Source organism: Ursus arctos, unplaced genomic scaffold (assembly GCF_023065955.2).
Source record: "Ursus arctos isolate Adak ecotype North America unplaced genomic scaffold, UrsArc2.0 scaffold_13, whole genome shotgun sequence".
Classification (NCBI taxonomy): domain Eukaryota; kingdom Metazoa; phylum Chordata; class Mammalia; order Carnivora; family Ursidae; genus Ursus; species Ursus arctos.
The window spans coordinates 32,765,993-32,792,829 of record NW_026622797.1 but is presented as its reverse complement, the minus strand read 5'-3'; the positions used below and the strand labels follow the sequence as shown (position 1 = coordinate 32,792,829).

Below are 26,837 nucleotides of genomic sequence, written 5' to 3'. Positions count from 1 at the left end.
CTTCTGAATGGCTCCAGATACCTCCATCTGTTATCCAGTGGGAACGCAAATGCTCTCAATGCCACTAAATTGTATGCTTAAAAATGGTTTAAAAAAAGCAATCAATTTTATATTCTATATAACGTGCCACAATTTTTAAAAAGCAAATAGAAACATGATGTATTTATAAGGTTTTTTTTTTTTCCCTGAGTGTTGGGAGAGGAACACCATAACTACATTTAAAAACAAAACAAAAACAAAAAAACCCAACCATTTTCTACATTTAAAAACAAAACAAAAACAAAAAAACCCAACCATTTTCTTTGGATAGACCAGCAATTTGAAGATGCGCTGAGCTGAAATTGAAAACAAAAACTGAGGGTAACTACAAACAAAACCAGAAGTGAAAAAGTTATACCAGGGAAGATACAAGTTTTTATTATGTAATTAAAACACAAAGATCCCGCTAACTAGAGAAAGCAAAGCAGCACTTCTACACACACAACCCCATTAGTTCCCCTTAAATTGCCAGGGACAGCCTACAGCTCACAAGTGACTATAAAGTAAGTCAACTGGCTTTACAATAAAACACATTCTAATACCGCAAAAGAACTGTCTATGCGAGAGACTTTTATGTGGCTCTTAAGCCTATTCCAAAAGATATTCCAGTAGAGGGGTTGCGGGAGTACTTTGATCCATGACACGCTTGTAATAACAGGTCCCCAAGGCATTTTCTCATAAATTTCCTTCAAAGGGGACAACACTTCTGGTTTGTTTTAGAATAATCTGTAGTAACTTTATAGGCAAGCTGCTTCTTTATTCTAGAACCTTAATCTAAAGCTCCAGTATTTATGCAGAAAAATCAACTATATTTAAACTTTAATCCATTATTCACATGGCTTATAAATACACAGATCAGACACCCTCTGGTACTTTTTACTTTTGCTATCCCTAAAAATAAAGCACTTTTTAAATTGGCTTAACTAAGATTTTCCAGGTTTCCCTTATAAGTAAGGTAACATGTAACAATGATGAAAAGTGATCAATGCAGAAATACAATTAATCACATAAAATGGGCCAACACCACTAGACACTTTCCTACAAACAGTTAAAGCATAGCAGGCAAATAGCATTAATAACAACTTTACAAAACACAAACAATTCTAAAATTCTCTGTTCATATTTTGTAGCTATCCTTTCTCTTAAATGGGAAAAGTCAAAGAAAAAGGTGTAATCCATTTACTTTCATGATTTCACAAGAGACAATAAGTTCAGTATATTCTGTCACCTTATTTTTATTGAAACTAAGGTAAAGAATTTACGTACTGTTGGTCATTACCCCCATGATCTGCTATAGGCTACACTGAGTTAATGGATTTCCTTTTCCCTTCCTTTTTGTAGACTGATAACCCAGGTTCATAAAGTAGAAGAAACCAGTTCATCTAGAATGAGTAAGTATAGCCAAGTGGCCACCAGCTTCTTCCTCTTTGCGGCACCGAGCAATTAACAAACAGTTGAGCTGCACAAACACGAACTGAACGTCATCCTCACCACCTCCCATTTCTGCTTCTTGCTTCTGACCCCTTTAAAGGCTATACCGAAGAGGTGACCTTTGCAGGTACCTAAATAAATAATGAGAGGAGTATTTATCAATTCTGCATGACCTTCTGTGCTCTTTCCCTCATTATTGAGACATAACTTTCCTCAAATGACTCCCGTATCAAGTGCCCTTATATTGCTGCTACGTGATCTGTTCCTAAGGCCCAGTGTTTAGATGCTGACACATGGAGTCCTTAAATACATCCTCCACCCTCCTCCCTGCACATTTCTCTGCCTGGTGCCATGACCTTCTCTCCGTAGGATTCTAAACTTGAGTTTTTGACTCATCTCTTTGTTAATTTCTTGGAGTTGACAGTTTGCCTGCCTGGACTGTGGTCCTGGCCCATCCCTCCCAGCTTGGTTAGCTTCCCTCAAACTTTGACTCCTGACATGCCAGACTCCTAATACGAACCAGCCTACCTTCTAGCGGACCCAATTCCAGACTCTGGCATGTCCGGCCTGCCACTCTCATTGTAACTTCTAGACTAGATAACCCACAAAATAATGAGCCTGCTGTTATTTTGCAGTAATGCTCCAAGCTACTTTGGCAGGTAGGAGAAGAAGAAAGCAAAGATGCAGGCTTCCTAATAAGGACTCCGATTCCGGAAGTGACATATACCAAGGGGAAGACTACACCCTTTTAGCAAAATGTGAAACATGCAGGAGATTCGATAGGACTCTAATATTTGACATACTGAATAAGGTTGATCATCAAAATATCAGTAAAGACAAACTGGGAATTGGTCTCAGAACACTGTATTATTTAAAGGATACAAAATTAGTAAATAGGGTGCAAATTTGGTCATTGTCAACAAAGTGTTTCGTTTTCTTCCTATAATTACAAATTTAAAAGAATCTCTGGGGTGATGGTGGAGATGTCACAACATGGCATATATAGTCTCCACCAGTTTAATAGATGCCAAACACGTATACAACACTTCTCCCAACCCCATGTGCAGCCCGCTGGCAGAAGCAGAATGCTGGAAACCTGCAGGCTTCTGTCTAGGTTGGTGACGCTCTCCTCTTATCATTTGAGTTACATAGGGTGACCAAGAGTTTGTAAGCTATTCAGACCAGCTTCACCTGTTTTTTTAATTAAGGAATTTAATGATATATTATTCAAATTGATGAATTGGAAGTTCAGAAAGAATGGTTTCTATGAAAACCAAGCTGAATGCCTTGGAAATCCTTTACAAAGGCAGGATGCCAAGACAAATGCTGTTGGATTAGGTGAGAGTGAGACAGCTATTGAAAAAAAAATGAGAGGGAAATGGATAGAAATCTAGAATTCTATATTCAGAAGAGGTTTTAAGCTCTAGCAGTTTAAGATTCTTATTTTTATAAAACACACCTCAAAATACATTACACCCGTATGTTTCTATATGATTACACACCAGGTTGTAAATAGGGATTTCCTGTTTTTGTAGTGTTTTGAAAGCAGTCATGGCAGCGAGGGGAGAGAAAAAAGACTATGAGAAAAATTACACAATAAATAACATCATGTATAAAAAGAATCACGAAAGGATGGTCCTTAAACTATTAATAGTAGTTATCTTGGAACAATTTTAGCTTTCAAACATTTCTTTATGTTTAAATATTTTATGAGCACTTTACATAATCACAAGAAAAATGAGGCTGTTTTTCATTTTGGATTTTTTTTTTTTTTTACTATTATCACAAAAAGAGAAGAGACCATAAGACTATTTGTAAGAGCAATGCATTTGCCTCTGGCATCCCAATAGATAGCAGATAGGAAGGTGTTAAATGCGAGGGTTAAGGGACATTAAATTCCAATGATGAATTCCCATGTATATAAGAGAAAAAAGTTTTTTTTTATTTTTTTAAGATTTTATTTATTTGAGAGAATGCATGAGAGAGAGCATGGAGGGGTGGGGAAGGTGGAGGAAGAGGGTGAAGCAGTCTCCCCATTGAGCAAGGAGCCCAAGGCAGGGCTCGATCCCAGGACCCCAGGATCATGACCCGAGCAGAAGGCAGTAGCTTAACCAACTAACCCACCCAGGCACCCAACCTTGGCAAATCTTAATTTTTTTTTAAATTCACTTAAAAAATGTAGTAGGGAACAAATTCTGAAAGAAAAATTATAACTTTGTAGAGAAAGACAAATACCATATGATTTCACTCATGTGAAATTTAAGAAACAAAACAGACGAACATAGGAGAAAAAAAAAAAAAGACAAAAACCCAGTTTCTTTAAATACAGAGAAGTGGTGGTTGCCAGAGGGGAAGTGGGAGAGCTAAGGAGGAAACAGATAAAGGGGACTAAGGGTGCACTTATCTTGATGAGCACGGAGAAATGTATAGAATTGTTGAATCACTATGTTGTACACTTGAAGCTAATACAACATGCTAATTACATGAATTTAAAAAATTAAAACCACATTATAATGCAAACTAATAATTTGACAAGAAAACTCTGGGACCAGAGAGAAGAATCCAGCTCTTCTTACTGTGTTATGTTCCAGCAATTCTTTGGAGTTCTTGGGAAGTGACCATTCATGTATTATTATTATTTTTTTTAAGATTTTATTTATTTATTTGACAGAGAGAGAGACAGCCAGCGAGAGAGGGAACACAGGCAGGGGGAGTGGGAGAGGAAGAAGCAGGCTCCCAGCGGAGGAGCCCAGTGTGGGGCTTGATCCCAGGACTCTGAGATCACGCCCTGAGCCGAAGGCAGACGCTTAACGACTGAGCCACCCAGGCGCCCCAATTCATGTATTCTTGAATACTTTTTTCTAACATTTTCCCTTTTCCAATAAATCTCCATTCTTAGACGTCAGTGCTGCTTAAAGAAAAAAAAAAAAAAAGCCACCTTCCTCACAGTATTTTCTCTTCTCTATTGATTAGGCAGGTAAACGAGCAGTTATCATTTACATATATGGTATGCTTCCAGTTCTATACCTAAGGTTAACTCATATATAGGGCGAATTCAGGCTCTCGGGGAACTATCAAACTTGTGTTTCTATACAGATATAAGTGGGCAAACCAGAATTTGGACATATCTGGAATCCCCTGGATTCTAGATGAGAGCAGGTACAGTGGGTCCAAGATAGGGAGATGAATCCTCCAATCCTCTATTTTCACTAATAGCTCAGTCTATCAAAATCTTAGCAGATTCTGTAAGATCAGGTTTGCTTTGCAGGCGTTCCGGCACCTTGGCTGTGATCTAGAGCTGTTTGTCTCTAAATTTCCCCAAGAGGATTTGAGAAATAAAAATGGAGTATTCTTGAGCTATGCCAGACTGACACCAATTTTCCAAGTCCACAGCAAAAACACATCCACGCACTCGGAGTTAAAAGGATCACGACTGAGAAGAAACCTTCCTGATAGGGTGTTTTCGTTCATACCAGGCTATAACGGAAGCTCTTGCATTAAGAAATTGGAGCGCGTCTAGCGCGGCTGTCTTGGCTTATGCAAGAGTCTTGACAGACACTGATCAGGCATGGCTCGCCTCATCCTGTCTTAATAATTCATTTGGTTTTACTTTCACTTACACACAAACACATACCACGCAAATGTATTATTAGAAGTTACTGCTATATTGAATATTAATATTAAGAGTATGTACTCTAAGCCCGTCAAAAAATAATTATTTCTCCCTGGGAAGAAAATACGGTTAATTCCACATACTTTTCTCCCAGAAGTAATGAGATTATTCAGATGCCGTGCACTTTGTAATGCATGAAACCAGAACTTTCTGTCTCGGTGTCAAAAGTACAAGTCAAACACAAAAATCAACGAATTCAGCAGGATTACACAGTTTGCAGATTCTGTGCTTTCCATTTTTCCTCCCCATATCAAATGACTGCAAAGACAGGCGATGTGATGGGGAGGAGGAGTTCTGAACTTGGGTGCCAGGAGTCCTGGATTCTAGTCCCGGCTCTAATATTAACCTGTCATATGACCATGGGCACGTGCCTCAGTTTCTCTCCTTACTTTCCTTACATGTGAAAAGGGAAAGATGAACAAAGAACTTCTAAAACCTCTTCCAGTCTAATCCCCTCCAATTCTAGTTTCTGCTTTGAAGCCCACTGATCCAACCTATAACAATACTTGCCCACTTTAAAGTTTCCTTTTCCCACTTGACACTTTTATTTCGACTAAGTATGAATTTCTGTTATCATTGTCCAGCATCCTCACTAGAAGAAAAAAAAAAAAACCACTCTGTTACAGGCATGCCCAGACACTGGCTCTACTTTTTCTCCCCCCAGTTTTTTTTTTTTTTAAGATTTTATTTATTTATTCGACAGAGATAGAGACAGCCAGTGAGAGAGGGAACACAAGCAGGGGGAGTGGGAGAGGAAGAAGCAGGCTCATAGCGGAAGAGCCTGATGTGGGGCTCGATCCCGGATCGCCGGGATCACGGCCTGAGCCGAATGCAGACGCTTAACCGCTGTGCCACCCAGGCACCCCTTTCTCCCCCCAGTTTTACTGATGTAATCGATATACAGTATTATATTAGTCTAAGGTGCACCATATAATGATCTGATAGATGTATATATTGTGAAATCATTACCACAAATTTAGTTAACATCACCTCACAGTTACATTTTTTGGTGTGATGAGAACTTTTAAGATGTACTCTTAGCAACTTCCTAGTAGACCACACAGTACTGTGAACTGTAGTCACCGTGCTGTACGTGACATCGCAAAACTAACTTATACCTGGATGTTTGTACATTTGACCACCTCCACCCATTTCCTCCACCCCCAGCAATCACCTATCCATTCTGTCTTTCTGAAGTCCTTTTTTTTTTTTTTTTTTTTTTTTTTAGGATTCACACGTAAGGGAGATCACACAGGTGCAATGAAGAAATATAGAACTGACGAAGGAGGAGAGATGCTTCTGTGTGCCGTGGAATCTGTGGTTAGTTGATACTGTTGACACAGGATGTTATTAGACTATTCAGAATCACAAATGAGGTTAGCAGTACTATTTGATATTAAACAGATTCTATTTCGCAATAATTAACAAGGGTAGAAAACGCAGCGTGCTAAATCACATCAGAAATTTCCTTGGGCTCTGAGGCATGCCAGGAAGAATGTGAGTCGCTTTTATTACTTTTCCTATTCCTGTGCTCCTGAAGCAGGAGGAAGAGCCTTAGTCATTTGCAATTAATTACTCGTTGAATCTTCTAAGCTATGATCAGCTTTCCTTTTGAGCTTTCATCTAAGTATCTCTAAGAACTTTTGAATATTAATTATGACAACACTGTCCTGAAATAATTTGGGGCTGTGATTAAAAATTACGTGCCCTACATTTGGTTACTCTCTTCAGGTGTGAAGCTTACAAAAAAAAAAAAAAAATCTTAGAAGGTTAGAGCTTGGACCCATGTTAACACCCACCAGGCCCCGCTTCACATTTATAGATGAGGTTCTAAGACGACAAGAGTTAAGGGACGTGCCGGATTCCACCTTGCTAGCCACGAAGCAGACTTAGCATACAATAAACCACATCCTGTTCTCCAAGGCCTCACTCGAGCTTGTGCCAAAATAACATGCTTCTTAATAATCTTTTACCCATTCACCTAAGTTACTAAAAAAATTAACTTCCTTACAGACAAGGCCAGCATGTAGGTGGGAATGGTCTGGGAGCCTAAACAAAACCTATTTTCCTTCCTGAAATATTTGGTATTTGTCTAATCTTCTCAAAATGAGGGTAATTAACATGAGGTCAAGCATCCCCATGTGATGAGTTGTATCCAGTTCTGGAGTTGGAGGTAAGTTGTGTTTAAGTCCAAGAAAGCAGCTTCCAAACATCAAAAAGTCTCTTTATCTGGCTAGTAACAGAACAACTGGGTTCAAGCATTAGGTTACCTGTTAGGGGTCACAATAACTGGGAAAGTAGCTTTGGTTTTGGTTTTGTTTTCTTAAAGCGACCTATAGTGTCCAAGGTTCTCTGAGAAGGAGTGGGACCCTAGGGTGGGAGGTAAGGACACTGGAGCATAACTGAAAAAGAAACAGGGCAACACTGAAAGAATATTCCAATTAATGGGGCACCTGGGTGGCTCAGTCGGTCAAGCAACCGACCCTTGGTTTCAGCTCAGGTCATAATCTCAGGGTCTGAGCTTGAGCCCCACATCCGGCTCCGCTCAGGGCAGAGTCTGCTTGGGATCCCTTCCGTCTTCCTCTCCCTCTGTTTGCCCCCATCCCCACTCTCTTTCTCTCTCATATAAATAAATAAAATCTTAAAAAAAAAATTCCACTTTCCTGGAGAGAAGAAAAATAGTAGCATTAAAGGTGTGCCTCATGAGTGTCTTTGCTCTTCACAACTGCGTAAACCATTAAGGGCTGAGCACTTGGGGTAAGGATGGTCCAGCTATTTTGAAGCATGTTTGAGAGTTACTTATGGAGCACTTATTATGTGCCTAACATTTGCTACTATTTGTATTAGCTCATTTAATTCTCCACACAGTTCTGTGAGGGGGATTTAGTTATTATCCCCACTTTACAGATAAGAAAACTGAGGCTTGGGGGTAGAGTATCAAGCCCAGGGTCACATGGCTACTGAATTGGAGGAACGAGGTCTGATTCTTAATGTCCAACTTTGAATATCAGTATGGTCTTGAGATAAGTGTGCCATTTGAGTGCCAGACTTATGTCATGTTGTGGATTAACTGGAAAAAAAATTTTTTTAATGCCAGATTTAAGAGAGAGAGGGAACAAGCAAGCAGGGTGGGGATGGGGGTTGGGAAGGACAAGCAGACTGCACTGAGCACAGAGCCCAACACGGGGCTTAATCCCATGACCCTGAGATCATGAGCCGAGCCAAAAGAAAGAGTCGGTTGCTTAACCGACTGAGCCACCTGGGCGCCCCTCCAGGGAAGCTGTTTTTAAAATTAACATAGGCTAGTGTATCCCTTCCCAATGTTTTATTTGAAGGTACAAGCCTGAAACTCATCCTTCTGTCCACGATTATTTTTCATTTCTTCGGAGACATTCAGAAAATGTGGTGAAATGATATCGACCTGGGTCACATTAGAGCATCTAACCTGAATAGTTCATTCTTTGTCTTTACCCTTGTAATTTCTCTCCTTTGTTTCCTACCTTGTGCTTCCTTCTGCCTCACCAGGCTCTGCAACTCCTCAAAGAAAGCACAGATGATCAAGAGAAACAAACAAAAAAATTGGTGATATTAATATTCAAGCTAATAATTAATAGTTAAAAATATAAATTGAATTAATAGAGGCCAAAGTCTAGAAGTTTCATGACCCCACAAAAGACATCTAGATATAAATGTGTACCCTTCCTGTTCATTTTCTTTGTGCTCTGCATAATGTCACAAGCCTGTGTTCCTGGTAACATATTGTAATGTCCAAAATAGCATAGAAATTCATTTTATAGAGCTCACAGGAGTAGTCCTCGACATACCGACTTTTTCAGATATTCAGTTTAATTTAATTTTGCCACAGTAGAGCTAGAGTTACTTAATCGAAATAATGCCAGATCGGTTTGGTTAATGTTCTGCTAAAAATAAAGACCTGGCTTTCTATTAGATTATCAAAATTCTACTCCAAATTGGAGATAAGGCAGAGTTTTATGCTGTCAAGATATCGGGTCAGGTGTTCCTTCTGTTAGTTATTGGTAGTCTGAAATCCGCAATGATTCACTTCAGAAAATAAATACTACCGCAATTAGAATGTGTCCTGTAAATGTCTTCTATCTCTTTTGTTCTTGTGCGCCATCTAGTGTTCTGTAAGGGAAGATTCAGCTTAATTTTCATCCTTGCTGAGAAGATGAAAGCCCTAGCGTAGAAAGAGACCATCTAGTCCAAAGCCCAGCTCTCATTTTCTGTATGAGGCATTCACTACTTTATGGAGATGAAACACATAATTTCTGATTATATTTATATCTATATAAATGCCAGGTTATTTATATATATATATATATATATATATATATATATATATATACATATATATATATAAACATTCTATATTTATATATATATAAACATTCTATATTTATATATATATAAACATTCTATATTTATATATATATATATAAACATTCTATATTTATATATATAAATTCAATTTTATTCTAGAAGAGTGGGGGACATTCTCCATAATACCCTGTTGATTGACTTTACTGTTCATAATCATATTAACAGTTTTAGTGGCACAGACCTGAGAAATACACAATATTCAGAATAGAAACTTAAGTATTACATTGGCTTTGGAGACAAAAAAAACTCTGATTTGGGGAAGGTTATACACTTCACTCAGACTCAGTTCCATCATCTGTAAAATGTACATCATTGTATCTATCTATCATCATCGTCATCATATCTCAGGGGGTTATTATGGACAAAGAAAAATAGTTGAAGTCCCTAGTAGAGTTTATGATTCGTGGAAATAGTCAATTAGTGGCAGCCATTTTTTAAAGACTGTATTTATTTGAGAGAGAGAGAGAAAGAGGAGCAGAGGGAGAGGGACAAGCAGACTGTGCTAAGCAGAGAGCCTGGTGAGGGCTCCATCCCACCCACCCTGAGATCATGACCTGAGCTGAAATCAAGAGTCAGACAATTAATTGAGCCACCCAGGTGCCCCCAACTGGCAGCCATTTTTAATATTGTAGAAGTATCCCTATAAAATGGGGTTCTCAGAAGCCAATATTGGGTTGAATCAGCACCCATCCTGGCAAATCAAATCTGGATCTACACAGTAACGAGAGGGTCCTTTCGCCTAGCACGCCTCCTCCCGCAGTACACCCGATACAGTGTAATATGCGAGAGTAGTGGGTCTAGTGCTCAGGCAGGTAGAGACCCCACCTTCACCTATCAGCCAAGTGACTTCAGGCTTTCCACCTGACCTCTCTGTGCTAACGTTTCAACATCTGTCATATAGGGATGATGATGACTCCTGTCGCATTGGTTTTTTTGTGAGGACTGAATGTATTGCTATATGCCCCTGGCATACAGCAAGTGCTATATTATTTCTGTTAAGTATGAGCTATACTTTAAATAAAATAAGTCATTTACTTGGTAGGGTGCTAATAACACTGTTATAGAACGGATATTTAACTAAACTTAATTTTCAAGAAAAAGATTAATACAGAGGCTGATTTCCTTCATCTGAAATAACCAGGAACACTTCTATATTTTAGGTGCTCCCAACATATGTTGTTTAAAAGGGTCATCTTCTTGAAAGATCTATTTGATAGAAGGATTTCTGGGTTGGGTTTTTTTTTTTTTGGCTGTTTTTGAAGGCTTTGTCTTAAATAATAATTATTATCCCCAATTTCTTTCTCTATGCAATATATTACACCAAATGCTTGTGGTAATTGTGTCCCTCAATCCCCAGTACAATGCTTCCAGGAGGAAGGACATGACCATTTTCCAGACTATACTGATGAGGAACTAAAGCCTCTAGAGAAATTTCGTAACTTACCCAAGTTTATAGAGCTGGTGTGTGTGGAAAACAAACAAAACAAAAAAACCCAACCAGAATCCCAATCCAGAATGGGGAATATTTATAACTACTATGTAAAACAGCCCTTCTACTTAGAAATGGTTGAAACTGGTGTCTGTAAATACTTCAAAGTGAAATAATCCCCAGATCCTAAAACAAATTGTTTCGCTTCTCTAAGTCTCCATTTTCCTCACATACAAGATGACAGGGATTAGATCAGGTGGTCCAAAATACTGGAAACACCAAAATTTAAAGAACATATTTTTACTTCATACATCTGGCTGGTGAATCTAGAAATTTATTTAACATTTGAAAATACATCTACTTATGATTTTTCTGTTGCATTCTCTAATTGGTGTTCTAAAAGTTATCAGTTATTGATATCGGTTCAGCAAAAGTTTAAATTTGATTTTATCTAATTCAGAATTCAGAAAGCATATCTGTTCTTATGCATATAGCATATTAACTCTATATTTAGTCATTTTAATAACACCCAAAATTTCTATAAGCCCAGAATTTAAAAACACCAATTATCCCACATGGTCTGACTTGTTAAAATTACAATGAATTAAATCTACATGAAAGATATAAAATATGATAAAAATTGTTGATTTCACATATACTCTTGTTTTAATTTTTTAATAATTTTTTATGTTATGTTAGGTTAGTCACCATACAGCATATCCTTAGTTTTTGATGTAGTGTTCCATGATTCATTATTTGCGTATAACACCCAGTGCACCATGCAATATGTGCCCTCCTTACTACCCATCACCGGCCTATCCCAATCCCCCACCCCCCTTCCCTCTGAAGCCCTCAGTTTGTTTCCCAGGGTCTATAGTCTCTCGTGGTTCATTCCCCCTTCTCTTTACCCCTCCCTTCATTCTTCCTTTCCTTCTCCTCCCGATCGTCCTGCTATTTCTTATGTTCCATAAATGAGTGAAACATATAATGGTCTTTCTCTGCTTGACTTATTTCACTTATACTCTTGTTTTATAGTAAATGTTTAATGGTAAAAATGTCACCTCTTTAATCATTGGCCAGTCTCAATTTATTTGGGTAAACACAAAACAATGGGGAAATCTGCCACAAGTCAACCTGAATATTAGAAGAAAACATTACCTGTTGGCATTTTGTTTTTATTTTCAAGTCAGCCAAACATTTATGATAAAAAGAAAGAAAATATGTATTCGTGAAACCTTACATTCTTCATTTATTTGTAACACTTTTTTTAAGTAAGCTCTACGCCCAATGTGCAGCTTCAACTCACAGCCCCAAGATCAAGAGTCACGTGTTCTACTAACTGAGCCAGCCCTGCGCCCTGAAACATTACATTCTTTAACACTCAATTAATACATACTCAATAATTAGAATGGGGCTACTTGCTAGTATAATACTGATATAATAGACGTCACTAAGCTCAGTCTAAGCCCCCCATAAATTATCCCATACAGCCAAGAGTATTCAATGACCTGGCCAAGCATGTGAAATAGATAATGGGTCAAAAGAAAAGGGAACTGAGCCCATGACAAAGTAACAGGTTACTGTAGTAACTATATTTGGTGTAGAAGGAAGGAAGAGGGCTTCCCCCCAACCCCCCGTCCCTGACCACCACTGTGAGCTCCACGGTCTTTCCCATAATACTATTTGCATGCTCTTCACAGCACTCATAACTCTGACATGTTGATTCATGGTGTCTCTTTCCCACCAAAATTCAGGTTCCCTGACATCAGGAATCATCCTGTCTTCTCACTCCTGTGTCCTAGTGCCTCCATAGTGCCCGGCCCATTAAAGATGCTCAAAACACAGTTACTGAGTAATGAATGAAAGCAAGCAAGTGGTTAAACAATGACCTTCTGTTTCTAATTTTTTTTTATCCCTTGCTATTAGTTGTTGTCCTTTCTATGGTTCCACCCATTATAAGCAATTTCCTCTTGCCTTGGTTAACAACTAGACCTTCGTCTGAACACCCTTCGTAGCCAAGGACAGCCAGGCATTGTTTAGTGCTGAGCTGTCGGCAACAGCCTGCTCCTGAGCTCTGGGGATGCCTACGCTCGAAGGACACAACTTGCCTTCTGGTGAGAGACACTTCAGGATGCTTCCCCCTCTCCTCGTGAGACTTCGTTCTCAGGCGTTGCTCACAGACTAGATGCTCTCATTCAGCAGCGAGAACTTTGCATCTCCAGCGTGTCTAGAGTGACAAGGTTCTGTACGTGTGAGGAGACATGCATCTTAGAAGCTTCATCTTTCATTAAGGGACGCACATCATCGCCACCATTCTGACCCGTGACTTGGATAAGGTGTCCTCCTGCACTGGGTCATTGCTTTCTGACAGGCCTACATCCCATAGACAAGCCTACATCCAACCCACAGCTACCTGTAGACACTCTGCTCCGCCCCCGGCCCCCTCAAATCTGTAGTGGTTCTGGCAAGGCCCACACCCAAGCCGCACATGAAGGCACCAGGCTGACCACTGGGCCTTTCCAGGCTCCATTACCCTCTAGTTACTTCCACCTGGAAGTAGATCCCATGTTGCCAAGCCTAAGGAGAGGGCGGTGACTGCAGCGGGCCGCAGGTGCTTTATGCTCTAGCATGGTTTGTAAGGCCAACCTTCACTCATGCTTTGGGAGTTAGGAAGCATAAGCTGCACAAAGCATCAGATCCCTTCCAATGGAGGCATAAACAATCAGACAAATGGTAGCCTTGTTGGTATCACAGACGTATCATCGGGGACCTGGGTGTGTTATACTCTCTTAGCCTGGCCATGTCCTGTTATCTCCTAAATTGCATTTGACGTCACTTGAATCAAGCCCTTTTTTATTTTGGCAACCTAGATAAGCCAGAAGCCCATGTCCACGGCAGAGCAGACCTACAGACCTTCCAGAGCTCTATGGGAGAAGACCATACATACCCTGTGCACAGACACTAGAGGACCTAAGAAGCTTTTTCAATCACAGATTCCTCATCAATCTTCACAGAAAATGTTGATTCAGGAAAACAGAAGTGGAGCCGGAGAATCTGTACTCTTTCAAAGTTTATTCTCTACCCCCACTTCCACCTAACCACTCAAGCATCCCCTCACTGTACCTGAAGAATATTCATCTTGGGAACCCACTGATGGACCTAAACCGCACTCCTATGAGCAACTCAAAAAGCAACAATAACCAAGTCATTTTGCTCTCAGAACAAGGGGAGCTCGCATTCATTCACTCACTCATTTGTGCATCAGGCACCGTGCTAAGCGTGTTCGGGGAAATCAAGGTGAATAAGACACAGTTCCCGTGGGCAGGGCCAACTGCACTACTGTGGGGTCCAGGACAAAATAACAATGCAGAGACCCTTGTTCAAAAAGTATTAGGCATTTCAGGACAGTGACAGCAGAGCATTAAACCAGGCATAGGTCCCATCTGAATGTGGGCAAAGCATATTCATACTGGGAACCCATGGACCTATGGGGCATTCCAAACAGCAATGCAGAAAACAACAGGAAGTACTTCATTTGGCTCTCAAAACCAGAGCTCTCAGCTATGCTTATGACACGGGCCTTGCCTGTAAGGGAGGAATCTAGAACATTCCCACCTGAGAAATGACATTCAAACAGGCAAAATTGATGAGATAACCAAAAGACACTTATCATTACGAAAGAGTCTCCATTTCAATCAATTCTTCTAGTTGAATAACTAGTCCTAACACTTCCAATGAGGGAGCTTAAAATAACCACAGAATAATGAATTACCATTCTCCATTACTTTGGGGTTTTCCTGGGTGCTACCACTTTCTAGAAGCTATAAAAATTAACACATAGGAATAAAAGCCCCTCTTTGTAGAGCGGACAGAGGCATAAGCAAGTGATATCCATGAAAAGGAAAAAAATAACAAGTCTTCAATTCTACTTAGCTCACAATACCTTCCTAATATCCTTTCTAATCTTCTAAGGAAATGCAAAAAAAAAAAAAAAAAAAAAAAAAAAAAAAAGGTGAGAAATTTTCATTCAAGACAGCTTGAAACTTGAATTAATCCAAATGCACTAAATAAATGAGCTCTTCCATACTTTAGAACATTATTCTTGTTAAGCCATTTGTCAAACTCATATTCTGACATTTCATGTGAGTAACCATCATGATTTCATGGTACAGAATTATGTAGTTTAAGACGTTGACGTCTGTTATGTTGTATGGATTTGGGGATCTAAAAACTCAAATCTTGGTATTTATTCCTATCCTTTTAAGGCCAAAGAGAGGGGAGAAGAGAGTACAGACCAAAAGCATGACCAAAATGCTTGTCTCTTTATAAACACAGCACTTAAGGGTTCTTTGTATGGCTCATGATGGTCGAGGTTACTAGGTTAGCTGCCTAAGTACCAAAGACTTGGTTTTTCTACATTTACTATGTCGCGGTTGCTTTGCCTTATTTGCATTCTGACATAACACTCGGCTTCAGAACATTACAAATAGCAATCAACAAAATTAAAAGGAACACAGCTTTATAGCATGCTGAAATTGTGGTCGAGGGGAAACAAGTTCTCTGAGCAAAAGGCGCCTGTAGAGCAACAGGGCTCTGTATTGTTTCAAAAACACCTACCCAGATGTGAAAGAATGTCTCCTCCCTGCACACAGGGGAGAAGAGTCAGGAAAGACGACCTCTCGCGCCATCTCTAGCAGGCACTTGTACATTTCCACTTGCCGTCGGGAACCCAGAGGTGATGGAATAGGAGCTGGTCAGGCCCCTATTCAAAATAAAACCTCACATTCAAGCAAAGAGGAAAAAGGAATCATCAAGTACCGATTTAAAATTAGTTTTACTCAGTGAAAGAAAATTTACGAAGGAACATATCAAGTTTGCTAAGGAAAAGAAAAACTTATCTGCCAAATTGAACACAGTGTACTTTTTGGACTTTTTTTTTTTTTGAAGTCCACTGATAAATGTAATGTACGTACATGAAACCAGATTCCAGTTTAGTTTTTCTTAAAACGGAGAATATAATGAAGTCTGTATCTCACGGTTATTTTAAACTTATTAGTCAGAACATCTTCTACTCACCTTACTCAGCAAAGCCGTATGAGAGTTTCAAAAGTATGTCAACTAAGTTTTCTTCAGAATCATTCTTTTTAAGATACAGACCAATGCTGGGGATTCTGACTTGGTAAGTCTAGGGCAAGACCCATGCATGTTTTGTTTTGCTCTTTTAAATAAAATGTTTTTAAATTCGCTAGGTGATTCAGAGACGCAAAGAGCTAAGTCTCAGAACCATTGTTCTAAACTAATGGTTCTCAAAGTGTGGCCTCCGGACCAGAAGCATCAGCAACATTTGGGAACTTGTTTGTAAGGCCCTTTCTGGATCACCACCCAAACCTACTGAATTAGAACCTCATTGGACGAGGGGCACACGCTGCAGTTTAACAAGCCTTCCAGGTGATTCTGATTCATGCTCGAGTTTGAAAATAGCTGTTTAATTCAAAACTGAGGCCAAATTCATTTGTCTTATAATTACTAAAACAAAGCAAACAGACCTTTCAAGCAGATTTTTATGGTTTCCTTATTCAACACGCAAATCAAAATAAATCTCAGAAATTTATTTCTCCCTAAAAGGACATAACAGCTGCTACCTTGGACACGTTTCTATAAGCAATCACTCTGGCCACCTTGAGCTCAGCCTCCAGCTCCTTCCCTGGGTTACGACAGAGGTCAGCAAACTTTTGCTATAAAGACCCAGATAGTAAATGTTTTCAGCCCATCAGGCCATATGGTCTCTGTCACAGCCACTCAACTCTGCCATTCACAATGCATAAAAGATGGGTGTGGCTGTGTTCCAATAAAACTTTATTTACAAAAACAGCTGTCAGGCCAGATTTGGCCCAAAGGTTACAGTTGGCTGACCCCTGAGTTTAAGAAAAATTGGCAGACTAGTTGGGGGAGGGGAGGTGTGGAGAGGAATGAAAGTTACCATCCCTTACCCATGAGTGCACATTCTCCCATGAGCACAAACTTATCCAATCTGGAAGCTGCTTCCAGGTGAAGGAGAACAGACTACAAAGAAAAGGAGAGAAAGAAAAAGTGCTGTGTCTCATTTATTCACTTATAACTTATTCACATAGAAATACTAATTAGGTGCATTCTATGTGCCTGGAAACAAACATCAAAGCCCTATCCCCATAAACCCAAGTCCAACAGAAGAAAAAATAAAAATTAGAAACAATGCCATGTGATACAGCCAGACAATGAAATATTATTCAGTGCTCCAAAGAATGAGCTATTATGTCATGAAAAGGCAATGGGAAAACAAATGCATATTACTAAATGAATGAAGCCAATCTGGAAAGACTACATACTGTGGGATTCTAACTATAGGGCATTGTGGAAAGGGCAAAATGATGGAGACAGTAAACAGATCAGTGTTGCCAGGGATTAGGGGAAAGGGTAGATGAATCCACAGAGCATAGAGGACTTTTAGGTCAGTGAAACTACTGTGTGAGACACTATACTGGGAGACACATGCATTATAGGATTTGTCCAAATCCATAGAATGTAGGAAACCAAGAGTAAACCCTAAAGTAAACTATGGACCCTGGGTGGTGACAATGTGTCAATGTAGGTTCAGCAATTGTAACAAATGTCCTACTCTGGTGAGGGATGTTGATAATGGGAGAGACTATGCCTGGGTGGGGGCAGGAAGTACATGAGAAATGTCCACAATGATCTTCTCAATTTTGTTTCGAATTTAGAAGTGTCCAAAAAAAAAAAAAATCCATTAAAAAAACAATATTCCCAATACATAGAGTGAAAAAGAGATCTGATAGGACTATTAATAGAAGGATAATAGAATGTAAAAATAATGCCAGTGAGACATCTGATTCTATACTGTTGTGCCAATCATGACAGTTTTATTCCATTAAGTCACACTACCTGACCATTAATTCACGGACCTCCCGCTCATGGTTTCAGGATTAAGGGAACTAATTGCATAATGAGCCCACGGGGCTAAAGAAAGAAGCCTTGTCCAAAGACAGGCCAAATTCTGTCATAACAGTAATAATGACTCCAAACAGCATCCCCCTTTTCTCCCATCATGGCCTCTCTCTTTGTAGGTGTCTTGCCATTAGGCTGTACATTCATAGAGGGCAAGTCCATATTCTATTCCTCCTTGTATCTTCAAGAACTAACGCAGTATCCAACACATGGAAAGCACACAATAAAAATTGTATAATAACATGAAATGAATAAATTGCCACTTATTGAGTGGCCACTAAAAAAAAAATGCTTTAAAATTGATCAAATTGCTCTGGGAATATAGAAGTGATGACTGGCAAGCCCGAAGAAGCTAGGAAACAGCACTAGGTCTGGACCTCCAGGAATGAATGGCATTACGCCACTTGGAGAACAAGGAGAAACATATTCCAGGTAGAGGAAACGACAGGTGCAGAGGCAAAAAGCTTGAGATTAAACATTCAGGAAACAAAGACAAAATCAACACAGCTGCACCATCGGGTAAAATGATGAGAAAAAGAATGAGATTTTTTTTAAAAAAGAAAATGAACGCAAATTGAGATGTGCCTTATGTCTGAGAAGTTCGGAGATTATCCAAACATATGGCATTGTACCATATAATCTGGAAACTGTCATGATCAAACACGTAAAAGTAAAAACCCCAATAAATCACTCTCACTGTAGCACAGAGGCCCAAATAGAGGAGTCTGGCGGGAGCATGCTTAATGGACCCAATGAAATAGTTGACTACCAAAACAGTGACCAGTAGGATGGATGGGGAAAAAATATTGAGAGGCTTTTCTGAATTTGCATAGATATTCTTTCCTATTAGATGGGGAAGAAAAAGCTAAGGAAGATTTCTCCCCTTTTCCATTTGGGCGACTTTAGAATAGGTGAGACTCTTACCGGAGTCAGGAAACAGAGCCGGAGAAGCAAGCAAGCTTAGAATACAAAGACAGACGTTATTCTGTTGCAGATATGCTGAACTTCAGATATTTGGGGAAAGATAAAGTGTAGCCTCAAGTTTTTAATAGTGTAACTTATATGAAACCACTCTGAAAGCTTGAAAACAAAGTGCAAACTACTAACACTTTTAACAGTAACCAATATATGATGGGTCTGTAAAATGTAAAGCATGTTGAAACCAGAGTAAGAGGTGAAATGGTCACATTTTTAAGAAGCCATAGAAGACTACTGCCAGACTGCCCCCTTACCAGGAAGTCCTCTGGAAAGCGAAGGCCTATCAACAAAAACTTAGAAAAATAAATGTTTGGTCCCCTTAGCCACAAGATTACCCTTGGTCCAGGTCATAGCAGGCCAGGCTTACCACTCACTGGGCTACCATTAGTGAAAAGATTCCAGAAACAGCCAAAGGGTTCTAGTATCCACATCTTCTCAAAAGCAGGGACATGAATAGCACAACTTACATCTAAGGTCAAAGGGTCAAATTCAGCCTTCCAAACCCCAAGGTATGCCTTGGTATTGATTTGGGACATGGGAGGGGATGGTTTGTTTTTTACAGTTATTTGAGAGAGGGTGAACATGGGGGAAGGGTAGAAAGGGGGGGAGGGAGGGAGGAAGGGAGGGAAAGAGATTCTCCAGCAGACTCTCCACTGAGTGCAGAGCCCAACGCTGGGCTCAATCTCATAACCCTGAGATCACTATTTGAGCAGAAACCAAGAATCAGATGCTTAACCAACTGAGCCACCCAGGCACCCTGGAAGGGGATGGTTTATTAAGACAGCATTCACCACAGATCATAGGGCACCAGCATCTGGAGTACAGTGAAATATTTAATGAAAAAAGAAGGGACTGACTCTATGGCACATAAACTGTTTCATTCAGACTTAGGGCAGACATTTTCTAGTTTATTTAAACCTAAAGATATTTTATCAGAATATCCAGAATAAACCAGTTTTCTAAAAATAATATATTGGCTTCCAAAAAGATTCACAGGATAGATACCAAAAATATTACATGTAAAATTGAGTGGTAAAATTGTGGAGTATTTCATTTCTTTTGGGAACAGGTCCCTGTATTTTCTAAGTTTTCTATAGGACAGCTACCGAAAATATTACCGGGATTAAGCTTGGGTGGTAGGATTATGATTTAATATCTTTGGGGACATTCTTGTGTATTTTTTAGGTTTTCTATAACAAATACATTACTTCCGTAGTCAGAAATAAACTGTAATTTTGCAGAGGAAAGAAAGTCTATTCACGCCGGCTTCCACCTCTACACCGCCTTAGTTCAAGTTACTGACATCTCCAGTCTGCAACACATCTTCCAGCTTTCTCTCTGGCCCTACCGTGCCTTCTCCAGTTAGGAGCCATAGTTCTCCTCTAAAATGTAGAGTCCTCCTTCGTGGCACTTAAAGAATTCATTCTCTACAAGACCCATGCACCTGGCCCTGGCCTAGCCCTCTGATCTTATCTCCTAATTGACCCCTCCCCCCACACCTGTGCCTAATTCCTACCCACCCCCACCCCCCTCCACCACCACACCTTTCCCTAACCCTCTCCCTGCCCCCATGCCTTTCTCCGCCCAGCCACACTGCTTTACATCTGTCTCTAGAACAAACCAAGCAACCTGGAACAGGTCTGTGGGCTTCACCTCCATACTGGTCCCAAATCAAATATTGTCTCTTCAGAGAGGGCTTCCCTCATTCCATACTATTTCTTGGTCTGCTCTTCACAGCTCTTACAAGGACCTGATATCATTTTATTTACGGTCTGCCTCCCCATTTGAACCACCATCCTCTCCCACCATACTGTAAGTCTCTTGAGAACAGGAACCTTATTCATCTTGTTCAAACATCTGCCCTGAATATCACCACAGAGCTCGTCACATAGCTGCACAATGACCTTTTGGTAAGGGGTGGGGGTTATCAGCTGGCAAGATTTTATCTGCACATTGCCTTCAAGTTTATTTTCTGTGGTGTTTGAGAAAGTGATTAAGAGTGCACGTTTTCTTTCTCAGCACACCATGACGTCACCATTGCTAGATTGTGTGATGTACTGAGGTAGAAGCAGAAAACGAGGATTTAGTTATGTTTGTTCTTTCATATGCTTTTACTGGGGGCTACTTGGAACTGCACTAAGAGATTCACCAGGTTAATTCTGCAATGGCTTACTTTTTTTTTTTTTTTTAAACATGTGATATAACCAAGACATTCAAACATGATAATGCAAGAAACTTCACGATAAAGGAGGGAGTGGAATGTAGATACCCATATGTTCAAAAAAATGCAGATATTCAGATTCTAACTGGGTTTGTACTCTTATCTTCCCATTGCTGCGCTATTCAGCAGAAAACAAGGTCACAGAGAACCAAAACCAGGCTTACCCTCAAACCTTAGGATGCCTTTGTAGTCCCAAATTAAGTTCCTATCAGTGACAATTTGAAAGTTGCTGGCTAGGCTAAAAGTGAACTATGCCCTTGAAAAAGACCCAGAATCCCTGGGATTTTTGGACATAAATATATCAAATCTAGAAGTAGTTCGATGTCTGGCTCCTTGCCTAGACTCCAGTTAGTACTTGAGAATTTCTAGTTCTGTGCAGGTACAGTTCTTTTCTTTAAATTGCTAGAACCAAAGCTAAGAGTTGTCCTAAATAATGGAAAACTCATTTATTAAATCAAAAGCAGTCAGTGACTGGCACCTTTCATGCCCTACAAAGATACTTGATTAGCTCTTTTTAGAGCGCCACAAAAAAATATGATGGAAGGGATAGCTGAGAAAGTTCTATAGAATTATTAGAACACACACATTTCTGATCCCATGGCTCCTCTATTGAAAATATGTGGGATTTATCCTGATCTAGGTTTTGAGAATCAACACATTGCTGCTGAACTGGGTTAGAATCCGAAGCACTACGTGGGCCTGTCTCCAAAACAGCAGCAGAAACAGAGAAGTAGACAGAAGTTCGTACTTAATGATGGAAAAGACTGGAAAACATACCTATTAGAAGTTCTAGTACTATTTGATTGTTTAGAGGAAAAATGAACTTCATTTTATTTCAAGTGTTCCCTTCACAGACTGAGGGAGTTTGTGAAATCCCACCTGTGTTCTGACATGGAAGAGACATGAGCAGCAGGTAGTGAGACTGAGACAGGCTAGTAACAGACAAAGGATGGGATGGCCCATCACCTTTCCAACTCTTCTAAAGGGAAACAAAGAGTTGTCCTGGAATCCCCATCAGGTGTCATGATTGGATGACAGGGGAGAGAGGAGAAGGAACCGAATGGCCTACCTAATATCCAAATGTAGAATAACTTTTTTTTTTCCTGTTTTCTTCTCCTTCCAACTGATCATTAAGACACCCTTCTAGGTGATGGCTGATAGTTCTCAGTATTAGAACAAACTTTGTGTCTAAGTAGAACCAGAATGATCACTGCTAATTAGGAGAGGAAAAAAAGCACCTCTCAGAAAACATTCCACAGAAAGAGACCAAGAATGAGCAAAGGCAGGCCTCTGATGACAGTTTTTCTCAGTAAAATCCCGAGTCTTTTGGAGCTTCTGAAAAGGGTGCTTCTTCTGTTAATTCCACTGAGGGACACCCGGATTGGTGCTCAGCTGGTATGAACCTGTAAAAGCCAGAGGCCGGACTATTAACCTCAGCGTCCCTGGGCAGCTTTTGTCCTGCCACAGGTCAGCTGAGAGTTCAGAACTCTGGGGTGTCGGAATGTATAGAGCCAGGATATTTACACCAGAAAAGGGAGGAAGGAATGGATTTCTCCCAGTTCCCAGGCTAGCAAAGCGACTTTAAAGAATTTTGTCCCTTCTGTAGAACAAAGCCTGCTGAACTCAAGGCAGTTGGTTCCAGTCCCTACAAAATAAACTAGAAATAGGAACTTTTAGGTCTGGGCCAACTTGATCCCTCACCCTTTCTTTCTAGAGGTTGTTTACTTATTCGTAGGGAGGGCATCACAAACACCTGTTATGCTAAAAAAAAAAAAAGGCTTTAGGGGAGGAATGGAATGGGTGAAATAGGTGAAGGAGATTAAGACACTTATCGTGATGAGCACGGAGTCCTGTGTAGAATTGTTGAATCACTATATTGTACACCCGAAACTAATATAGCCCTGTGTGTCAATCCTATTTGAACGTAAAAACTTAGTGACTAAACATCAACCCTCCCCAAATAAATAGGCCTTAAAAAGCAATAATCTGTCCAGAAATTCTAACTTTTTTCCACTCAAGTATTTCCACGAAGTACTTCCTTATCGTTTTTCTTCCTCTATCCCTACAAGATTAGTATCTTTTTCACTTTGGGTCCTTTGCTGTCTTAGAGAAATAACATAGTGTTTTCAAAGGAGTTGTTATTAATAAGTTTATCTTTAAATTGAGGAAATTAATAGAGGATTCGAAAGACAACATTTTTCTGCACCATTTGATTACAAGCGCTGAATGTTAGGGCATACGTGTAGACCTACTCTTAATAGGTTGGGGTTTACTTGCAGAAGTGATCCTTTCTCTCAAAACTTCCAGCTGAATTAACAGTAATGGAACCTGGAGCCACTACTACATGACATTTGGGACAGTTTCTTTAGTAGTGCAGAGTTCGCATTTATCTGAACGCTCTGTGTTCTGAAAGCCTCTTGTTTACGTGAAGATCCATCTGAAGATGTTGACGCCAGCTTTCATCAGAAATATTAATTGCAACCACGAAGCCGAGTTACAGGTTTTTTACTTTTTAGCTGATGCTTCTCTAGAGAAGCTATCCTGCTCAAGACCCAAAGGATGTGAGGGGTGCTAGTTTTTTTTTTTTTTCCTTAAAATTTGTGGACTCCTATTGATCTCTCAGGAGTAAACCCTGAACATTTGTTTTGTTTTTACAAATAACTAGATACCTGTAGTACGAACGTTTTCTTTCTAGTCAGCTGAACTTCCATGTTGAGCAAGGTTGGTGTTGAATTTTAATATTATTCTCTCTTGGCTGGAAGTAAAATTAAAATCATTTTGAAAAGGCTGCCAATTATGATATCCATTTGCCTATAGGGCATAAAGTATGTTTCCTTAGAATACACCAGGAATTTTCTAGTGCTTTTAACCTCGTCTTGTAAAGAGAGACCAAATTTTACCAAGCAGGTCGGGGACAGGGCTAAGAATAACAGGTAAGAACACGAATGCTTATTTCAACTTCATCCTGCAAGGGTTTTTAAATCACACGAGAAGTCCTGTTTCTCAGTCTTCGTTAAAAGCAAACTTGCAATGTGAAAACAAGGCTAACAGTTACAAAATCTTGCCTAGCTGTGCGTTTCAGAGCTAGCAAAAGCCCTGAGAAAGAGAAGAGCATGCAAGGGAGCCCTCCTTACCTGAAGTGAAAGCAGTACACCAGCTTCGTTACTACTGTAACCATCTTTCCCAAGTCGAAGAGCCGGGAACGCCGGAGTGACAAGAAGTGAAGAAGGAAGCCGAGGTTGGAGCTGCTGCAAGAATCTTCCCAGGCTCCTTTCTCGTGACACACCTCCTGTCTCTGGCTCAGAACACCAGCGGCTCGCACTCGCCCTTCACGCTTACCCACAAGCCTGTCCTATCTGCTCCATCATCCAGCAGCTGCGAGAAGCACCCGGCTGAAGCGTGCACACCGGGGGTGCTGAGCACGAGCCCCGCTCCGACCAGGCGGAGCGCCGCCCGGGGAGCCCGGGAAGCCCGAGGCTGCGCGGCCGCAGCTGACGATCCTAAAGGCGCACGTTACTGGGCAGAGAGCAGCTTTCCAGGAACGAGGACCAGCTGCGGCACAGCCCCGGCGCTTCCCGGAGCCCAGGGCAAGCCCGAGCTCGCGGGGAGCTCAGGAAGCGGCCGGCTACTGAGCATGCTCGGCTCTCCCGGCGCGGCGAGGGCCTTTCAACCGGTCACTTCTCTTCCTGATTTGAGAAAGGGAGAATGGAGAAGTGTGCGGAGGGTGAGATTTAGGGGAGGTGATTTCTTCAACGTGGAGATGACCTTCTCCCAGCCCCCAATCCCAACCAAAAAAAAAAGGAGAAAAGACATTGCATTACAATTAGCAAATATTGATTGATAGGGTTGATAGAGGTGTTTGGAAGCTATCAGTGCTGTTTAGTCTTTCAGCACAATTAAGTTGTCTCTGGGGTCAAGTATGTAGTGTAGGCAGTGAAAGGATTTTCATCCTAGAAAATCACTATCAGCCAAAGATTCGGTATGAAATTGCCTATATTTGAAAGTCTGAGTAAGCAATGTGTCATGAGTCAGTTGATAGCTACACAATGAAATCTACCTAAAGACAATGACCTTCTTAAGAAAAACATTTTATAAGGTGTGCAATTTTTGAGATTTAAATGTTAATTTCTATCATAATAACTTACGTTTTGAAGTTTAAATCTTTCAGATGGCAAGCTTTAGATACCAGGGAATGTTGCTTATTCAGGACTGTAAACCCAGATCCTTTATGAGGGCTTGGTAAATGACAAGTACTCCGTAAATGCTTGCAAGAGAATGAGTTGTGGGTTGATCTGTAAATGGCACAGGAAAGCTGAAGTTCTTGAATTTGGTATGAACTCTTGACCTTCTCAGCTTTGTGTTTTGGGCTGGCCAAGTATTTGAAAATAGGAATACACTTAACATTTGTCGTGTAAGTGTCCAATATATAAGCATATAAGTTTTTAAATATGATTTTCCTTTTCATGTTGTTGTTTTGTGTGTGTCCCTTTTTCGTCTCTTTGCAGTCCACTAAGATAACTCTTTGGCAAGCTGAGCCAAACCCAGAGGATGTTCTCTCTGCTACTGTTGAAACCAGGGACATTGACTCTCCATGGTTTGCAGATAACAGAATTATTTCATTTTGAAAAACTTCAAGCCATTCATTTCTGCCAAGTCCGTGGAGGGTGAATCCAAGAGGCGCTCAGGGCAGAAAGCTGGGCCTGTGAGAATCCATACAGAACACATGCGTGAGCTGAGAGTCAGGTGTTTCTCAAATCCTTACCAGGTGTTGCCTTGGCCCATTGATCCAATCCCTTAGGCAGGAAAATTCTCTCTCTCTACTCCCCCTTCCTCCGTCCTTTGACCACCTTCTAATCTCCAGTTTGGTGTCTCCTGAGTGCTTCTGGAGTCCAGAACTTTTCCTAGCTCCCCTCCCCTGTGCCTCTCCAGTGCATACTTTTATAACCACACTTCCTGCATTGTCCTCAGCTAAATCATGCCTCACCGACCACCAGCTGTGAATTCTTTGAGGACTGAGACAATGCTGGCTGTTTGCATCTATACAATTGTGTACATTTGCACAATTACTGGTTTTCACATGCTTTCAGATTAGTTGAGGCACCATAGGGAGTCCTTCTAATTGTACTGATCAATTACAAAATTGGTGGTGTTAATTTAGGGACATTTCCTAGAAGTGATTCCAGAAGGAAAAATAATTTTTTTAATCAAGTCAAAGATTTCATAGCTGGAAAGGAAGATATAGGCCTATTTGTGCAGACCTGATAAATACAGATAACTAGGCTAGATTGGTCTTTAACATCTGCTTCTCTATCCCAAATAGAAATAGAGGTGGAGGCACATCTGCCCTTACCATGGGTCCTATGGACACACACATTTCATTTCATAGCAAAGACTCCTTATACCATCTCCCTCATTAACATCCTACATTTTTTCTCTTTGTTATTCATCATTTTGCGGTGAATCTCCTTCTCAAAAGCTTTCCAACCAGTCACTCTGTTTTAAGCTCTTACTCTCCAATTCTTTTTCCATACTTCCCCTAGATTCTCTTCCTAAAATTCCTTCATCATTACAGTGAGCTTTGTTGGGTGTCTTGGTGAGTCCTCCCAAGTTTCTCCTAGTAGATCCCCAATTACGATTATTTATTCATCCATCAAATAGTCCAT

At 40.3% G+C, this 26,837-nt stretch overlaps 1 protein-coding gene across 1 annotated transcript in view; it reads right to left on the bottom strand.

The window, feature by feature from the left end:
• ARHGAP18 (Rho GTPase activating protein 18) overlaps positions 1-24,695 on the bottom strand; it is a 195,041-nt gene extending 170,346 nt beyond the window's left edge. The window contains exon 1 of the mRNA XM_057311054.1: positions 24,309-24,695. Coding sequence (XP_057167037.1) covers positions 24,309-24,352 — 44 coding nt within the window. The 5' untranslated portion in view covers positions 24,353-24,695. The remainder of the gene's footprint in view (positions 1-24,308) is intronic.
• Positions 24,696-26,837: the final 2,142 nt, after the last annotated feature.